Genomic DNA, 21,566 nt, shown 5'->3' with positions numbered 1-21,566 from the left:
AGATCTATCTTGATGCATTGGACGAGAGCCATTGGTGAGAACAATGTACTCATGACAGATCTATCTTTTTGCATTGGACGAGAGCTGTTGGTGACAATAATATACTCATGACGGATCTATCTAGGACCATTGGTGAGAACAACATTCCCACTGACGGATCTATCTAAGGCCATTGGTGAGAACAATATTCCCATGACGGGCCAATCTGGGGCCATTGGTGAGAACTATACTCCCATGACGGATCTATCTGGCGCCATTGGTGAGAACTATACTCCCATGACGGATCTATCTGGTGCCATTGGTGAGAACAATATACTCATGACGGATCTATCTGGCGCCATTGGTGATAACAATATACTCATGACAGATCTATCTGGCGCCATTGGTGAGAACAATATACTCATGACGGATCTATCTAGGGTCATTGGTGAAAACAATATTCCAATGATGGATCTCTCTAGGGCTGACCCGAATTTGCCCCCACAGCACCAACCCTAACTATCTAATAATCTGGTTTTGCGAGCCATACACCATTCATCCTCCAACTGACATTTCTGTGGTCCCTACACCTTATGATTCATGAAAATGCGACTGAATATATCCACGCTGGACTAAGAGCCAATGACTTTGAAATAACCTTTCATCCAAATACTATACACTTGTGAAAGAAAATTCAGAACTCACTGGACGTCACATCATAATGAATCTCGAGGCTTTGGACAGAAAATTACGTCAAAAAATGAAACAAAGCATTGAAAAGCTGCCAACAATCGCCAAACGAACTAAAGGAAAACAACCATCCCAATCTAGTCAATGATTTAAAGCCGATATGAGTAGGAGTTTAAATTTATCACAGAGTTATATGGTCTAAGTATGGAAATATAGATTTCTAACAGTAAGCTATTGTTCTAGTGTTTACAAGTGTCGCTCCTCACCATTGCTGATAATCCTCCTACTCAAATCAATCTATTACCTACGTCATCCAGAAATTACAGTTCGAGACCCATGGAGAATTTCACTTTCAAATCTTCTTTCAGCCTATCCAAAATGAATACAGGGATCCAGAGAAGAAGCTAGCCAAGTATTGACCCCTAAGTAGACCTAAATAGTTACTATGATTTATAAAAAAAAAGGATTTTAAAAACTTGTAAATATAATCATATCTGACTGCAAGTTGGCATAAAAAGAATTTCAATCAAATTTTGATTTAAAAAAAAAAAAAAACAACAAAACACCATTGCGCACATATTTAGGCTAGCCACATTTCATGCCAATCTACTGGTAACTAAAGAAATGTTTTATTTTGATATTTAACTTCGCACTTTTTATTCCATTGACAAATTTTCAGAATCAACGAGCAGGATAAATTGACAAACCGTTATGGCCTACCTACGACCAGATTAACATGTATAAATAGAGTTCAAAGCAGGTGTTTGATTAATCCCACCAGAATGTTATAGGTCAATAAACTATCTTATTGATCTACTTTTTACATACACTGTATTTATAATTAGACAATCTAGAACGACACAAACATCGATTTCTACAACGTAAAGGGAGGCAACCTCCATCACTTTGCTCAATAAATCAGACTACATTTAAATACTTTGAATTTACCCAGTGGCGTATTGACATTGAATTTACCACTTCAATACAAGGGAGCTTACAACTTTCTTTTACCAGTATTTTTACATCAACATGATGTTTATTCGTGTTTGAATGCTAAAATGACACTCATTTTTTCTTGTGACTGTCTGACAAAAGATACATAATAATATAGTATAGTATAAGGTTTTAAGACAGAAGCACTGGCAGTATAGTACTAGGCAGTGAAATTCCTAGTTTGAGACATTTTTTAAGGAATTATCCGTTTTAAGTACATTCTTAGTACTATATACATATTTTCAAGATCAAAATCAACCCCTGAAAATGCCGAATCTGTCCCTTTAATATAAATCCATAGCAAAATAAGTTGAAAGTTGATAATTGAATAAAAACACAAAAATTTCGGCAAAATGTAACTATAAATGTTTTCAGTTAGTAAATTAACTATTCACACATTCATATTCAACAACAATTAGATAGTTTGAGTACTGCACAGAATTCTACAGGCCTTTTGAAAGATAACATGTTGATCACAAATAATGACTTGATAATTTCAGTGTATCAAGGGTTGATGAAACTACAGTAATATTTGTCAAATCATACCCAAATTCCATCATGTCCAAGATCTTCTGGATAAAAAACTGCACACAAAATTTTATAACATTCGGCCTTTAACACGTTTAACATCATTTCAGTGTATCAGGGATTGAAAATCTATGATCATTTTTTAATTATACCCAAATTAGAACTTGTCTAAGGTCTCATGGATATGAACTTTTATCGAAATCGGATAAAACTGGGGCCTCTATTGCGTTCCCAAAAGGGTTGAATGTAGGCATATAAATATTCTGATTGGTTGTTCATATTACTACTATATCAATAAAAGACTAATTATTTTAATTCAAGGATCATACACTTTAATGTTTTTAATGTCTTCAATTCTTTTGAAGTTCTTGACCCCGTTTCAATATCGTAGATTAACGTAATAGCATAAAGAGTGTAAATTGGCGTCAAAAATATCGTTTATTTAACGTGCCAGTTTAGTCATACAAAACGGTGTCCAGAAGCATTAAGATTAATTATGATAACAGTTTCTGTTTGTTTACACATGTCTGACCAGCAGATCACTAGAGATAAAAAAGCCACATAGTGACAATATTATCACTATGCACTAAAAACCATGAAATATTGTACTGGTCTGCTCAATTGTTCAGGAACAATGTATGTTTGAGAAAGTGACTGTCCAGCAGTGAAAAATGAGCTTCAAACATAAAGCAATAACAAGTAATTTGCAGTTTCTAGCTAGAGATTCTCATGCTGTATATTTCAGACACCTGAAAAATAACATTCCAGATTACATGCTGATGAAATGATTTAAAGGACATAATGATCAGCCTCGCATAGATCAGGCCAAAGGTCCAAAAATGAAATGAATGGAGTTTTGCTTCCTACTTTTCTGCACCTTATGGGCTAATGAAAACGGGTAACAATATACAGTGTGCAATTAGTGAAATTGTTCCAGGACAGCGGCATCAGCCTACTCATGTGATTTCCAACTGTTGACGGACCTTTAAAGTGCACACCTTTTAGGGGTCTTTTTCTCTATCCTATCTGAATGACTTGAAAACCCCCTCCAAAATGTATCATTGACAGGGGGGAACTGAGTGGCCAAAGGTCAAAAGTAAATGTTTCATTTACATAAGATAAAATAAGGTGAGAAAACATAAGCTTACCTAGTATCTTGATGTGTACCTAAACATCGAACACAGCAATATCTAGCACCACACTGTACACAGGTAAAGTTAGATGAAAATGTTCCACAGTTAAGGAAAAATGGTTCTATTATACACTGATATACACAATAACAAGATATTTAACCCTTTGAGTGCAAATGAAATAGAACATTTAACCATATGACATTAACATTGTGTGATATCACATGGTATAGTCAATTTTTTTTTTTTTTATCAGATCAAAAGCAATAATTACCAAAAAATTATACTGATTTTTTTCTGCTTTTAAGAACGACTCATCTGTGGATGATACTATGTTTCATCTTCGGATTTTACTTAAAATCGGTCTAAATATTACATATAATCCATTTCAACAGGTTTTGAAAAGTGTGTGGCTTTTAAGGAATTGATGAGTTATAAATGAAACATATTTTTAAAAACAAGAGCAGTAACTCATATCAAATATTTCAAATTATTTGTTGAGAAACAATTTTATCAAGTTTGATCAAAAGAATTTTGATTCTAGTGTGTTTGCAAGCAGTTATATCAGAGTCAGTCCTGGGTGCAAAGAACATAAGCTACACATTGCATTTCGTGACTGGTGACACTTCTAAACACAGAGAGATGTTGTGTAAAACTAAAAAAATTACAACACTATCCATACAAAGAAATGAAGTGTTTTATGTTCTACTTTTTTTGCATCGTATGAGCTAAAGAATACGGTTGACACCATGCAGAGTACAATGAGGGAAATTTTGACAGGACAGCAGCATAAGCCTACCCAATTTACAAATGTCAAGGGATGTTTAACATGCGCACCCTGTAGCACTTTGGTGATTAGGTATAGCGTCAAATCTGAAAAACTAAAACGTTTTTCCATGTCAGTCCCTGTCAGGTTAAACAGTAAACATCTAACTCAGTGTATCACCTCAGCTCTCCTATCAATATTAAGAAGAAGGGATGATAACTCTGATCTCCACATACTGAGAACTGGATGAAATAAAAAGGATATCCACATACAGCACAGAAATGTCTGGGAGGAAGTGAAGATGGTGGAACAGCAGCACTAAAATAATTTGGTGGATCTTTATTTTGTAGTTGCTGTGAAATGGAAGAAAGTATCATTATAATTGACTTTAAAGATGGGTTCCCTTATTTTCATTTCTGAAAATGAAAATGCTAATACTTATATGAATAGAAAGTAGAGGTGTTCTAATGACGTGGAAAAATACCAGTTTGTCTCACATGTCTATAATTAATTCATAATTAGCTAAATTAGAAGGGAATTACCAGCAGAATTCCAATGAGTGGCCAATCAAGAAAGATTGTACATACATGGACATCTATGATTGATTAAAACTCTTCATTATATGCAATAAGAACATAATAATATGATTAAGAATACATGATAATTCATTAGAAACAACAATTAATCAAATAGTTTGCTTAATTTGACACTGAAAAAAAAAGGAAACCTTTCTAGTGACAATTCCTTCAAAGAACCACGATTTTAAAAAAAAATAGTGACTGACAAAATAAGATACGTAGCTTTTTTCTATTGCTAAAAGTCACTGAAACAACAAAAGAATATGGTTCACTTTGTGTTCCATAGAAATTTTCTGCTGACACGGAATCCGCTAGTTGATCACGTGACTTCATTCGTTGGACTACATTCTAGCAGATGACACTTGGAATTCCGATTACAGCTTGGGATTATAAGGAAATTCGGCCGATAAAAAAAGGGTGACGTTTGGTAATAAGTGAAATCTGCCATTTTGTATTTGTCAAAGTATACATTAATACATTTTACCTTGCTTGAAACTAATGGATTCATTCTACTAGCTGATATTGTAGATAAAACCCATGTTTATCAAAACAAGCAAATGCGGAGGTCACGCGAGGTCGTACATGTAAATTATTAATCATTTCAGGAAATGCACGAAAAATTGGTTAGCATGAAATTAGGTTAGTTGACTGTACTAACTTCAGCTTATACCTTCACTGCAATAGCCAATATTCTTGTATCATGGAATGCGACAATTTGATGGGATTGTACGCCAGCTTTGTGTTTTTTTTTTTTTTTTTTTTTTTTTTTTTTACATATAAGTTTATTTACAGTATCCACATTTTTACACTTTACATATAATACAATATCAAATATGCTATACTCGTACTACAGTAATACATATGCTATTTTTACCTATAATACAATATCAAATAATTTAAATTTATCATGGTTTATTTGATCCTGTTCTCTTTCTATAGACGCTATCGAGCTCATATATGACATTAGATGACTTGGACTGACAGATATTTGATTACATTTACATCTAAATATATAATATTTTGTTAAGATAATAATGTGATTAACAAATTGGTACTGGGCAAGATTATCTACTTGGTTGAGGTCTATTCCCAAATGTATAGATTTTTTATTTAAATTAATCGCGATTTCATTGTTATCAAATACTTTATATAGTTTCTCGTTAGTGTATATTATTTTATGAATATATTTATATTGAAAGTTTCTAGTTTTTTCGTCTGGACAGACTAAGTAGATTCTTTTAAATATTTCTCTGATAGCTTCTTGATCTAGTGATATATCTAATTCCGTTTCCCATTTATCTATTGCTGTTGGTCTTACAAATCTGGAGGTTATTCTCTTATGATACATGTCGCGGGCTTTAACTTTTTGAAAATCACATTGATACATTTTAAGAAAAACATTATTCAGAGTAGAATATATTTCATTTTTATAATTTGTGTGCTTATTCGTTTTATCTGTAACGTTGTGTATCCCGTCGTCGAAACAAAGATACAATTTTTCTTTATCATATTAAGGATCATATTTTCATCTGTTTTTATTTTGACATTTTTATTAAAATATGCTATTTGGGATTGAATTGGAGAAATCAATATATTGGTTATAGATTTGATACCAGTTTTTAAAAAGCTGGTAGTAAAATTGGGATTTTATATTTATACATTTAGATTCGTAATTACATGTACATAATAATCGCGGATTGTATGGCATAATAGTATATTCTAATACTTCCTTCCATGGCTGATATTCGTCATTGAATAACTTTTTCACCCAAAATAGGCTTTTACACGCCAAAAATTCTTCAAAATTAATCATGCCCAACCCCCCGTTCTGAGTTGGTTGGTATATCACATCCCTTTTAATTTTATCGTTCCCATTCCATAGAAATTTAAAGAAAATTTGATTAAAATTATTAATTATTTCTATTGATACGAAAAGTGATTGGATTTGTAATGCTATTTTTGATATACAGAATGTTTTAAGTATCAAAATCTTGCCTCTTAATGTTAGTGTTCTGTTAGCCCATCTTTTTAATACACTTTCTATATTGTTGAGTTTATTCTTAAAATTTAATTCGTCTTTGAAAGCATTATTTGTTGTAAAATGAATACCTAAAATTTTAATTGATGACGTACATAGGTTTAGTCCTAAGTTGGAGATACATTTTGATATATTTTTACACTTGCTATTTAGATTAAATGCTTCAGTTTTTGTAAGATTTATTGATAGACCAGAAATTAATTTAAATTGTTTCATTACTTCTAGTAGATGTCTTGCTGTTTTAAAATCCTTCATTAGACAAGTAAGGTCATCAGCAAATGCAACCATTTTAAGCGTTTTCGTACCAAATTCGATTCCCTTATATTCTTGATCATTTCTAATAAATAGGCAGAGGGTTTCGATGACAAAATTGAATAGTACCGGTGATATGGGGTCACCTTGGCGAACACCTCTTTCTATTGGGAAATATTTGGTTGTGAAACCATTATTCATTATTGCACATTCTAATTTGTTATATAATGTTTCAATCCATCTTAAGAATATTTTTTTTGAAACCGAAGTATTTCAGAGACTTAAACATGTATAAGGGACAAATTGAATCATGGGCTTTAGAAAAATCGATTGCCAATAAAATTCCTGTAATTCGTTTCTGTTGTGCCAGTGTAAAACAATCATCTATACTCCGTATGTTTTCATTTATATTTCGACCTGGAACAAAAGCCGTTTGGTTAGCATGTATTAATTTACTAAGAAATTGTTTGACTCTAAGGTAAAGTATTTTACTAGCAATTTTCACATCAACATTTATAAGTGAGATAGGTCGCCAATTTGTTAGTTCAAGTTGTTTTTTTCAGGTTTTGGTAAAAGTTTTATTATTGTTTGTCTTTGAGTTTGCGAAAGGCATTTATTTTCAAAGGATTCATTCAAAGAATTTAGAACATATTTACCAATGTATGGCCAAAAACAGCTATAAAATTCTTTTGTAAGGCCATCATTGCCTGGTGATGAATTTAAATTAAGAGTATTTAAAGCTTCCCTACATTCACCGTCGTCTATTTTATATTCTAAGCATTCTGCTTCGTATTCTTCTAATATGGGATGATCGTTTTTGAAAGTTAAAAAATTAATTTCACTTTGACTTTTTTCATTATTTTTTTAATATAGCTGTTTATAGAATTGTTCGATTTCTATCAGAATTTCTTTATTTGTTTGAATCAACGAGTTATCTTTTCTTAAAAGTTTGTATATATTAGTAGAGTTTTGTCTATGTTTTTCTAAGTTCAGGAAAAATTTTGTGTTTTTTTCTCCTTCATAATAATTTTCAAGTTTTGATCTTAATATGGCCCCCTTTGCCTCTTCCGTATAGATATTGTCTAATCTGGTCTTAACAATTTCGTATTCTATTAGTTTCTCTTCGTCGACATTTAAATTTTGGGATATTTCACTTCCTATTTTCTCATAATCATTAATAAGTTTATTTTTAATTTCTCTTTTAACTTTTTGTTTTTCCTTACAATACAAAATTGTATGTTGTTTTATTTTATATTTTATAAAATCCCATAGACCTCTCCTATCACTTCTATCGTAGTATTCTGATTCCCACTTATGAAGAGAAGAGCTAATTAAATTTATATAGTGTTTGTCTAAGGTTAGAGTAGAGTTAAAAATCCAGAGTTTAGGCCCTCTTTTTTCAACATTGTGATTAAGTTCAATGGATATAGCACAGTGATCACTTAAAGTATTGTGGATTATTTCAGTCTTTTTTATATAGTTCAAATTCAATTCTGATATTAACCAGAAGTCAATCCGACTACTGATGGGTGGGGATTTTTGTTTCCATGTAAATTTTTTGTCGTAGGGTAAAGTTGTCTGAATACATCAATCAAATCAAAGTCTCGAATTATATTTTCCATTTCATTTAGGCCCTTTTTTTTAACTTTATAATTTCCTCCTAGACGGTCAATGTCTTTGTTAAAAACATTATTGAAATCTCCCCCCAATAGAATCCTATTAAAATTTTCATCCACAACATTTTGTAATTGTAGTTTTAGATTTTTATAATAATTGTCTTGTAATTTATCAGACACAGGGCTGTATGTATTAACTAAAATATATGATTCTTGTTCTATCGTAATAAGTAAGATATTGTAATAACCGTTATCATCATTTACATACTTAATCACATTAATATCATTCGCCTCTTTAGGTAACAAGATTGCTATACCCGCAGAGTTACTTCTCCCGTGTGAGAAATATATTTTACCACCGAATTCATTTTGCCAAGCGTTTTCATCATTTCTTGTGCTATGTGTTTCTTGTAATAATACGATTTTAAGTTTATTATCTTTTATCCACCTATAGAGTTTATGTCTCTTTATTTTGTCCCGTAATCCTCTAGTGTTAAACGACCCTATACTGATATTAGCCATAATATTTTAAAGATTTTGATTTTCTTATTTTTGAATCGCCACTTAGTTGTTTTACAATCAAAATGATGTATTTTGCCTGTATATTCTTTGTCGTGATTAATAAATATATAAAGGAATATAATATTGCATAATTTTTTAAAATACATGTCTAATAAAATTCTTATATGAGTTAGGATAATGTAAATAAAAAAAGAGAAAAATAAAGACAAAGAAGAATGCCCTTCATAAATATCGTAATATTCATTTGGGGCAGTCAATCTTAAATAATAATACATGTAAAATATAGAATTATGTATGAGATTAAACTTTGTTAGATTAATCTTTTCATAGCTCTTTTCCAAATTTTGTTATAGAATATACTTTTATTATCAAGACATAGTCAAACACATATTGCTAAAAAAAAATTCTGGTATCTCTTTAGGTGGGTTCTCCTATCTTTAAGTGTCAAATTAAGCAACTATTTGATAATTTATGTTTTAATAATTTTCCATGTATTTTTATATTCTTATTTTAGGCCCTTATGATTTATAACATAATATCATTATCACTGTATGTACACCTATAGAAATGTGTCCAGTCATTAGAACACCTCTACTCTCTAATCATATAAGTATTGGCATTTTCATTTTCATTAAATCAGAGAACCCATCTTGAAATAGTTATCTGCTGAAAGTCAAACCTATTGGTCGTATTTTTTAATAATATAATACACAATTCTTTGATTTATAATTTAGCTATATTCGTTGATATCATTTTACCCTTAGCCTTTTTCTCAACAAATTAAGATTACCTGGTTTGGTAAGGGTTTGTATTGTTAACCGCAGAATCAAATAATGGATGTCAATAAATTTGACCAATAGGTTTGGTGTATTTTCACTTAATTTGATATATAAATGCTTTGTGTTCACAGACTTTCTGTTGAGGCCCCTGACTGGATTATTTAGCAGCGTATAATTCAATGAAATCAATATCTTTACAAACTTCAATGATACTAAGAGGAACACTATTGCAGTCAAGGTATAAGTACAAAGTTTGTAATAACTTGATATTTCGAAGAATGTGAGCTGAATCATCACATATCTATTATGGATGCTTATAACCAGAGAGTTGCAAATGAAAATAATGGCAGTTTTCTGTGGTCAGATTGAGATCTAGTAGATTTTAACTCACCTCTTCTTCCAATAAAGAAGCAAAATTTTTACGATATCTTTGTTTAAACTCTCCTTTGGACTTCCTTTTCTTTTTCACATTCATACCTGTAGTGGAAAAGAATTTATCTAAATTTTCAAAGAAACACTTAACCCAACAGGGTGTTGATTTATTTGTATTTGCCACTCATATCTGATTGGACCTTGAAAATGACAGCATTTTTCATCTTTAATACATTTTCTATGCAATATGCTACATTTCCAGCATTGTTCATGCATTTTCATTCAAAATTGATATAAGATCTTAATTGGAGTGTTAAAATGTCTAGTAGTATAGGCTGCAGGGCAGGGGTCTTATTCTTGAAAACTTATCTTAAACAGATATTAGTGTTACAGAACTAAATTCAAAATAATATTTAGTGATCAAATGACTGGAACGTTAACTGGAACATATTATGTCAAGTTTTCAAGAATAAGGCACCTGCCCAATCGTAAAGAAGTCGGCCATACTATGCCTGACAATAACCTTGTATGCAGCTGGTGGATAAATCTGACTACTTTTCAAAGTGACAATAAACTTATATGGCAGCATCTGAAAAATCAGGCTTTTTCTGTAGCCAGAAGTCAAAACACTTATGCAATCATGACCATTGTATAGAGTCTGCAATGTCTCCAATTGTTGTTCCTTTAGTGGTAACGAAATATTTCATTTTTCCTTTGCCAGCTTAATTTTCATCTCCATTGTTGACATCTGACTAGTCTCTGACACCAAGACCACTCCTGTCTCTGACCAGAATAGTCTTCAAGGGAAATAATTAACATATGACAAACTATATTTTTTAACATGGATGTAACTTCTGCCTAACAATTAAAGAACAATTCCAGCTGCATACAAGATTATTATCAGACTAAGGCCACTGTAGATAGGAATGGCCCCTGCCCTGCAACCCACACTACTGGTTTAGTTCAGTCATCTTCATATCAACTATTTGTATCTCTCCACAAAGAAAAATCTGACATTCCGTTTCTCTACAATTGAATAAGTTAGACCTCATTTAACATGTGGTAGACAAAAAAAGAAACTCAGCACAGTAAATCGAAAAAGCACCCAACTTGCCGAAATTCAGTCATGGCCCTCAGATTTATTGTTTACATTCATTACAAGGTACTCAGTTCGTAAAATTAGAACTTTTCGTATTAGTAAGCTTAATTTTCAGAACCTTTAGACGCTTCAGAAATGAGTTCTCCAGGCTTCACAAAATCTGAATCCCCAAAACCAATTCATTCCTGGGGATGGGGCAGTATTTTAATGTCATCTTGGGGACTACCTACTTCCTTCATTGATTGATTCTTCAAACTTTGGTGCTTTTTTACTCATTTTCAAATCAGCATGAGGATCATCTTGAAAGTTATCAGATTCAAGAGCTTCTAAAGCTTTTCTTTGTCTTCTTTTTCGAGCTGCTTCATCTAATACTCTTTTCTGTTGGGACTCTTTAATTCTACCTGTAATGGAAATCATTTCATAATAATTCAAAAGGATTAAAATTATGAAATTGTTACAAACCTTTCAAAGCCTTTGAGTAACTTTGACAAAGGACGAGGAGCGAATGAATAAATTTGTAAATAAGTTACATGTCAATTAATAAATAGGCCTACTACCCCTAAGTTATTTTATCATTAAGATAGTCTAATAAAATTGGATTACATTTAAAAAATCCATTGTCATTTTCTCGTCTCAAGATGTAGTCTATGGAGCTATATAGCCCATTTGGTGCTGATGCTCCTTAATGCATTTCATTTCATTTCAAGATGTAGTCTAGCAGTGACAACTAAGAATCCAAATGACATTACTTTACTGTGTGAAATGAAGTCCAATCAATGCCAAGACGACAATAACTCTAGTCTAACAAATAGACCCAAATAAAGCCTATATACAGGGTCTAACACATCAACATCAAGCTACTGTATGATAATAGCTTTGTAAGTTCATGACCTTGACCATGACAACTTAACAGCCAATCAAATTGCTGATAGCTTTAAAAAAAATGGCATAGAAAATTTTTTACGATTTTCACACCTCGCCAATTAATCTAAAGTCGGCAATAAATAAAGCTAACAAGATGTTGACACTGATGGACTTTAGTGTGGATATGTTCTATGCGTGAAGTACATATTTTATTTCAACTCACAATTTGACCATAAATCCTGTCACTGTGTTGACCTATCAGCTATTGACATGACGTTAATGGCCAAGTAGTTGGAAGTGTTAACGTAGCAGCTTTCGTCTACAATTTTGACTTACAATAATAATTCCAACCCATTTCTTTGCTTTGGGGCGAAGCTTTAGCTAGAATGGCAGACCAAATTAATAGAAGAGTTGACTCATCAAATAATGTTAACGAGTTGTCTTAAGTAGGCCAGTTCTCCAACAAAATATTGTCGTCAAGGTTTTCTTTCCAACTTCAGTGTTTACTGACTTTTTGGTCTGTGTTGTAGCCTAGTACCTAGTCCTACCTACTCTCTGGCCACATCAAGTTCTAAATCACATTTTGGCTATCATTTTTGTGTGAATTGAAATATTAATCTCCAAATATTGCTGAGAGTCTCAGATTGTCTTTGGGTTGATGAAAATGCCAACCATTGAAAACAAAATTATTTGAAACTATGATTTTACAGAGGGAGATTTTCAGTTCAAAATGTGTTTCATTTTCACATGAAATTTCTTGGAGAGAAGCATGTTCATTTCAAGTGCAAAATTTTCAAAACTTATACATTCATGGAACCAAAGGCATTCTAAGACAATTGGTATGCACTTGAAAATTATATTTTGAATATATTATGTGACATGAGAGAAAAAATTTAATTTAGAACTCAATGTGGCCAGTTTTCACATTTTTTATTCAGACATTGTTTCAAGTTTGTCGATAGAGATGTCGAAGATCAATATAGATCCCAGTCGTCAGTAATTTACCTGATTCTCTCTTAGCAGGTTCCATAATTTTGACTAATATTTTTTCTAGGAATTTAGAAAGATATAGACAAGAAGATTTTCTTGTCACGAAATACTTCTCACACGCGTCATTCTCTTTTGTTTTTATGCGCGATCTTCCAGAATTCTATCAAGGGGCTCAATTCAGAGCGCAAAATCAAATCCGACCACAAATAACTATAGGCTTATTTGACAGAGCCGTATATATACGGCTCTGTTATTTGATTTTTTCCCTCAGACGCGGACATGTACTTGATAACGCATATATACAAATTCAATGTTTCTTTCACTATTTTTGGATTTACTCAATCATTCATCCATTGCACCATTTTCATTTCAACACTAACTTCAGTACTGCTTTAATGCGCCATTTTAATTTGGGGGTTGATTTTTGTCTTGAACGTAGCCTACCTAGAAGCCTCGTCTTTTTAATTTTCAAACGCAGATAATTGGATAATTCTGACGATGAGCTGTGAACACTATTAGATTGGCTTAGCTAAGAAAAAATCCTGTTTCTGAGACTACTAAAGTACTGATTGATCAAAAAAGACAGATAGCTTTCCAGGTAAAGTTATAATATACCCCCACCGGCAGCTTTGATTTTGAATAAAAAATATTTGGCAGTACAGTAATAATCACCAGTACCGGTATGAAATATTCAACATTGCGCCATATATAGTATTATAGAATAATATTATCATGTTTTGTCTAAATCTGGCAACCTTTTAGGGTTTACGAGCTAAAAATTGAAAGCGTTTTCAAGAACACGGTCAATAGCTCGTATAAAACATTTTTCGAATTTTTGAATTTCAATGGGGTTCATCCTTGGGTGATAACAAACACTCACACCAAGTTACGTCAAAATCTGCCTTCTGGAGTGTTTACGAGCAATTATGGACGGACGGACATGGGTGACGGCAATATACGACCACCCCCATTTCATGTGTGCGTATAAAAAGGGGCAAATCTGGAAGGCACACAATGGGAAGTGGCGAAATGGGAATAAATTGGGGGCGAATTGGGAATAAACCAAACTATAAACCATTTTCCTTGAAGGGGGATACCCCAGTCCGACCCAACTATCCACCACACAAAAATTACAAACATCATTGAACTAATTTCTAGTCTAGCCTCAAAAAAGCCTTTTGCAGATACATTTGTTTTATAGCCAAGCTTTAGTAGAGTTTATTTAATTCTTATTGATGCAATATCATTTTTTACAAAAAAGAATAGAATAAATATCAGGACAAAATACTAAAGTTCTGTCGGTCTATTACAGGGAAAGAAAACATTTAGGTCGACATAATCCAGTATTAAATGCACTGTGAATCATGCATTGCTATCCACGTTTCAATTTCATTGATGAGGAACTCGCAAATAATTACACTGAAAGTATGAAAGTGTTATCGCGTGGGGATAGTCACCTTTAAGAGTATGTCTATGCAGATATTTTACCGCCTTGCTAAAGGCCTAAGCTAAGAAAAGAAAAGAAAACAAGGATTATAAATGGAGAATTTATCTATAACCAACATTCAATCATATTTTCATGGTTTCTCCACAATTTTTCATTCTTTCAAGCTGGAATAGTTTTTATATTGGGAGGCTTTGTCCTGCTAGTCTATGAGAAATATATTATTTTAAATATAATATTCAGATGCAGACAAAGATATTTTTTTTTCAGATGAACCGGTATGTTCATGTACTCACCAAACTCCTGCAAACCAATCGAATGGCGTTTTGCGTCCTACCACAAAAACCCTGGGCTTTTATATATCCGATACTGTTAGCAATAACATGAATTGATACATGTGTAAAATATGTTAATTTTGGATAAAAAAAAAAAGGTGACACCCCTGTTTAATCCAAAATAATTGCAAATAAGAATAAGAGTATTTCCTTTGCAGCGGATCATCGATTTTTACCCTGTATCTGACTGTATCCTGATGTTATTTATTTCGTGTAGGCTACATCAGGGTACATTTCGCAATAGAATTCCTTAAAGCATACAATAATATTCAGAATTTAAATCAATGGAAATTTTAATCTTTTCCCAGAATAAAATAAATTATGTACGCAAAGGGATCTGATTGTCTGTATTCGCTGGCGAACGATCAATTCAAATCGCTGCATTCCGTGATACCAGAAAGGTGGCTATAGTAGTCAAGGTGTAAGTACGAAGTTCGTAATATGATGATTTAAAGATGGGTTCCCTTATTTTCATTTATGAAAATAAAAATGCTAATACTTATATGAATATGAACGTAGAGGTATTCTAATGACTTGGAAAATAATGTCCTTAATTAATTCATAATCAGCTAAATTAGAAGAGAATTTCTAGCAGAATTCGAAAGAGTGACCGATCAAGAAAGTCTTATGTTTATCCAGACTGTATATACATGGACATTTATGATTGGTTAAAATCTTAATTATATGCAATAGGAACATAATGATATGATTAATAATACATGATAATTCATTAGAAACAACAATTAATCAAATAGTTTGCTTAATTTGACACTAAAAAATAAGGAAACCCATCTTTAAACAGGAGTATAACTTTTTTGAGCCACAATCTATGTCTAACAAGCTAGAAGAATTTTATTGTTGCAGTTTTCTATGATCAGAATCAAATCTTTTTTGTAGCAACAGAAATGAGTTGATGGTACTGAGTGTGACCTTTTATGAAAAGGCTTTCGATTTCAGCCTCACCGTGGTATCTATTTCTTTAGTAGAAGATAACCGATGGAACAGGACTGTTGTGCAGCAGTGGATACAAATTTACCTTAAAATACATATAATTCAAATAACTATACATCGTCCAGTCCTGGAGTATGCATTAATTCACTGGCAGCAGCAAATGTTGCAGCATATATCGATGCCTCGCATGCAAATGTCAAGTAAGGAGACGAAGAAGATAGTAAAAATATGCATCTAAAATTAATACTCTATCCTGTAATAGCTTTCATCTGGCTAAATTTAAAATTTTCCACTGATAATAAAAGGATCACACGGGGCACTGATTGATCGTATAAAATAAAGTTCACTTATTGCTGTCTACGATAAAGTCAGCTTTAAAATTCCACAGACTAAAACAAGCCAAATATTTGAAGATTGCGCACAATCGACGTATGATGCTCGCGCAAATTGTTTTCAAAGTTTTCTGGGCTCACAAGTAGCTTCGTTGGTGAATATAGATATCAAAAAAAATCTTGGAATCGTCATTATATATGTATTCACTAATTCACAATTCGAAGAGACGTGTTTACATCCTTAAAATTAAATATCCTCGAATCAAATTCGATTTATTGGAATTCAACTGATTCGTAAAATATATAGACTTAAGATTGTTAAACTATATGCTGCACTAGGAAAAATCTGTAAACTCAGACGAAATTAAACTTTGAGGCCGAATACCATCCAAAACACACATTTGTTTGTACTTTTCACAAAAACAAATCATTAACTTTAATTCTCTTATCTTCACGTATACACACTTCACGTAAAACATAATTTTAGATAAACTTTTCCGATCGCACAATTTGCTCACAACAAATCACACCCAAATTATTCCCAATAACAGAATACCAAAAGCACACAAATCCTCTAGAAAGTTGTGACGATTTAGCGAATCAAGACTAAATCAACAGCACACGTTTAGTATCGTCCTGATCTTTGTCTAAAATCTACTGATGGGTCTCTTCCTCTTTGCGATGTTCCCCTGAAGCTGTCCCGTCGCTCATGTCGAGGCGGTGATCTGTTACGCATGTTTGGTGATCTTTCACGAAAGCCAGATGATGATTCCCGTCGATTATCAGGAAAAACGTTACGAAAATTTCTATCAACACTGCCACTTCTTGATCTTGTAGATTTTCTGTTGGAAAAAGACGCTCCACGACCAGGAAAATAACTATCGTCATTCTGAAAAGATGCATTATCCTGATTAACATGATGTGACCCAGATCCCGAGTTACCAATGTGCATTTCATTGTCGAACATGAAAGGTCTATCAGAAGTTAACTGCCCTTGTATGTCACCCATTGGAGGTCCAATTTGTCGCAACGACATTTTTTCATTAAATCGTTGTTCTCTTTCGCGATCCAATCTCGACCTTCTTTCCTGATCTATAGTTTGAGCAGGAGCATTTAAGTATCTCGAATGTTCTTCATATCTTCTAGGAGATCCCTCAAATCTAGGTGGATCGTCAAATCTAGATGGTTCGTCCAATCTAGGTGGTTTGTCAAATAAAGGAGGTTCGTCAAATCTAGGAGGTTCGTCAAATCTAGGAGGAGGTTCGTCAAATCTAGGAGGTTCGTCAAATCGTCTCGGTTCATCAAATCTAGGAGGTTCGTTAAATCGGCTAGGAAGCTCATCAAATGGGGGCAACTCCTGATATCTACGATGATGGTCATCCATTTCTCTCGAAGACATGTTCCCTCTACGTCCAGGCATATTAAACCTATCGTCTAAAGTTTGATCAAATCTTGCAGAAAGTTCTCTTTCAAAATTAGCCATATTTGAAGCTCTTGGATATACGTCATTAATCCTTTCCTCCAGTCTTTCAGGAGAAATTGCTTCCAACTGTCTTGAAGGCTCCACAAATCTTTCTGGCGATACATCCTCAAGATCTCTTGAAGGAAAATTATCGTATCTATGCATTTGTTCGCCATAAATTCCGGGACTTTCCCTTGGAAAGCAGTACTGTTCAGGTCGAATGTTATTTAAATCTCTTGACAGCCTTTCATCCAACCTTTCCGGTGATAATTGTTCATAAATAAGAACAGGGCGTTCATCAAATATCTGGGGAGAATCTGTACGGGTTGCTACGACATTTCTTTTGTCACCTGTTCTGTTCAAACTTACAGACAGATCATTCATTTGTCTCGGTGGTGAATCGCTTTCAGAAAGTCTATTATTCAGGTTGTGCCTTAGATCACTTTCTTTCAAAGTTCTGGGGAAAATGTCTCCGTCTCTCAAATGTTGATGGCCACTCTTCCTTGATGTATTTCTTGATCGGCTTGGAGAATAGTTTGATTGCTTGTGGTGATCAGTTCGGTTTGGAGAGCGGGATAGTTTTCCTAGACGTGGATCCTCAGATCTGTATGGATCATTTCTTCTAACCTGTTCTCTGTTGGTGTTTTGGTGATGAAATCTTCTTGGACTGTTTTTCACTTCAGAAATAGAGCTTCTCTTAGGTGATAAATCATTGCTCTTATAACTGCTTCTGTTCCTCCGCTCTGGTGGTTCACGTCTAGATCTTTTAGAAGTACCAATTCTAGGGCTACCAGACCTTCTGGGAGTATAAGATCTCCTTCGGCTACAAGATCTTCTTCTTGGACTTCCAGATCGTTTTCTTAAACTACCAGGACTCCTTCGTGGGCTACCGGATCTTCTAGAACTGCCGTCTCTCCTCTTATGGCTATCATCATGTCTCCGTTTCCTTGGACTAACTTCATGTTTCTTAGAATAACTATTATCTCTTCTCTCTGAAATTTTGGAATCGACTCGACCTTCGTGGGAAGGTTGTACTTTCCTTTTCTTTTCATCAATTGACGTCTTGTCGCTTGAGGAATGAGTCTCCGTTTTTCTATCATTTCGTGTTCTGCTTTTTGCTGGGTTTGACAAACTGTTGCTATACTGTGGTTGAGCAGTCATATTTGTGTACATTGCAGGTGTATGTTGCGGTACTTCATTTCTGTAGGTAGGTATATTCGGGGCAGAATAGTTGTATGGAGGTAATTGGTAATTAGGAGCAACAGGAGCAGCTGGAATTGTAGCAAGAGGAAACTGCACGTTAGGGGTTGGTGTCATTATTGGAGCTTGATTATAATAGCCAGGTGTAAGAGAAGCATGAGCTTGAGGATAAGGACCAGGAAGAGACGGGAACCTAGAAGATCCGGTCATTGGAGTGTAGTGAGATACTATAGGAGCAGTAACATAAGGTTGACTGTAAGCTGAAGTTGAATACGCAGGTACATATGGTGCAGAGCTGGCAGTTGAAAAGTTTGCCTGAGGTGGATACGGCTGAACTAAATGGCTTGAAGTTTGAACAGCTGAAGATACAATAACTTTTTCCAATTCTTTGGCTACATCTTTTTTAAGTTCGACGGTCTCTTTCTTGTATTTCTCTAACATTGAGTTATCAGTATGTGACACTGCTTTTAGAGCCAAGTTTTTCTCTTCATTTAGGTCTTTATATTTCGGAAGTGAGTTTTTCTCAACAATCTTATAACGGCCACTAATTCCATTGTTGTTGGTTAAGATGTTTATCATTGCTGCAGGTGTATGGACAGGCGTTACAACATGATAGAAGTTTCCTTTCTTGCCTTTCACAATACTGTATCTTATGTCATATTTCTTTTTAAAGTATTTAAACAGGAAATAGTATTCACATTTAGGTCCAAAAGTTATTTCTTCCAAGGTATCCTCATTATCAAATATTGATAGCATATTTTTCATAACCGCATATATCCACTTCACACATTTCTTATCCATTTTGGAGGGAATATCATTCAACATGTCGTCTGAAAGATCCTGACATTCCATTCCCGACATCTGCATGACCTTGGCCTGCTGCTCAATATCTGTGTTTGTGAAGCTTCCATCTGTATCGTACTCCTTTACAATCTGAGGATAATAAAGCAAGTTATACATGAACTTAATAGAATAGAAAGAAATTGTATCATCAGTGGATAAAATGAAAAAAGAAAGTATAAATATGGGATATAAATATCAAGTTCCACTGATAAAATTTTATAAAATCCCACATAGAAATTCGGACATCTCCACTGTTAAGTCTGATACTTAAAGTTTGTGTATGATATAATGGACATGTACAAGGATATTTCAATTATTCTGAAAAAAAATATGTTCAAGTACCTCAAGAACAGGATTAGTTTCATACAATCTATATAATACATCAGCACTGCATAAAGATTTAACTCTCAATCGTGTGGGGGCAGTGATTTCAGGTGATGATAACTCTTTCCCCTGGATGTAAATATGGAACCTGAAAATGTAATCAATATAGTTATTTGTCATGAGGAAATATAACAACATGTAATCAGGCTATAAGAATTATCAACCTTTATCTTTAAGGATCCTTGATCAATTGTATACTCCGACCCTTTCAGTTATAAATCCTTAATATTTCCTGATTTTCTCTCAGGTTTTCCTTCCAATCTTTTCATGTCGGAGTATATAGTCTGAAAAAAGAATTGTCCAAAAATTTCATGCTACCTCATTATCTTCATTGCTACTTAAATATGACTTACATATAATTTGAACCATGTTGAGTATAGTCCCATTCCATGAGGAATTTATTCTGGACACAACTATAATTTAAAATTTCAAAAGCATTTGAAAATCTGTTTTTCTTCCACAGTGCTGTCTCCATAATGACCAATTCACTTAAATCTCCATCACATGGATCACTTCCAAGCTTCTTCAAATTACTGTCTTTTTTACTAGTTTCACCTTGTTTATCATATGATAAAATATTCTTTAAGTTCAATTCCTCTGGATCCAGTTTCCGTTGATTCAATATAATATTCTGACCGGTTGTTGATTTCAGGAATGCATGAGCTTTACGGAAAGCATCATTTTTGGCATTATTTTTCGTAGTACCAGAACCAGTAGCAACAAGGTAATCATTTAAAAACATCTCACAACTAATAAGGACAATCTTATCAGCATTCAATTTCCCTGTCTTCTTGTATACACAAAATGGAGCCATTTTCAGCTCATTGGTCTTCTGAACAAGCATAGCCATTATATTGGTTTCTTCTGAATGTTCTTTGATATAATCTATTAGACTATTAAGATTGGCTTTGGTCTTTCGTAACAGCAAGGTCTCTGAAGCTTCTTCAGAAGCAGAATTAAACTTAATCAATCCTTCTTCCATTTCTTTAGAAGACAGTCCACACAGCAATTGTTCTGCAGAATATAGCATCAAACGTTTGTATGCCATCTCAAAGCACTGCTCTTTGGTTGGTTTCCTCTTCAAGTCTGCAGCAATTCCAAGCAGGGCACCAGCCAGGCTACATCTAGCTATACAGAACTTTTCCCCTGATTTGCTCAACGAGTACTCCATTTCTAGTCTCCATTGGTTAGTTGTCTTTGAAATGTGACCCGCATTATGAAGCTTGGTACTAATATTAGTGGGAGTAATCTTAGCATTCTTCAAACTATGTATAAATCGTTTTATTATATTAACAGGTGCATTACGTTCATCTGAAGCAGCACTCTCCAAATCCATTTTCAGCTGATCTCTCAGTTCATCCATTGTACGAGGCATGAGGCTTTTGATTTCTTCAAGGGTACATGTACGACACACTTTGA

The 21,566-nt window shown here is 33.6% G+C and overlaps 1 protein-coding gene across 1 annotated transcript; it reads right to left on the bottom strand.

Annotated features, from left to right (window-relative positions):
* Window positions 1-3,334: 3,334 nt before the first annotated feature.
* On the bottom strand, window positions 3,335-11,759 carry LOTGIDRAFT_116143 (hypothetical protein; the record flags this gene model as incomplete). The annotated part of the gene is made up of 4 exons (XM_009054957.1): window positions 3,335-3,391; window positions 4,323-4,439; window positions 10,263-10,348; window positions 11,573-11,759. The coding sequence occupies 4 exons, from the start codon at window positions 11,757-11,759 to the stop codon at window positions 3,335-3,337; spliced, it is 447 nt and encodes a 148-aa protein (XP_009053205.1).
* Between the last annotated feature and the right edge of the window lie 9,807 nt (window positions 11,760-21,566).

Source organism: Lottia gigantea (genome assembly GCF_000327385.1).
Source record: "Lottia gigantea unplaced genomic scaffold LOTGIsca_23, whole genome shotgun sequence".
Classification (NCBI taxonomy): Eukaryota; Metazoa; Mollusca; class Gastropoda; family Lottiidae; genus Lottia; species Lottia gigantea.
This window is presented reverse-complemented; position numbering and strand designations above follow the sequence as displayed.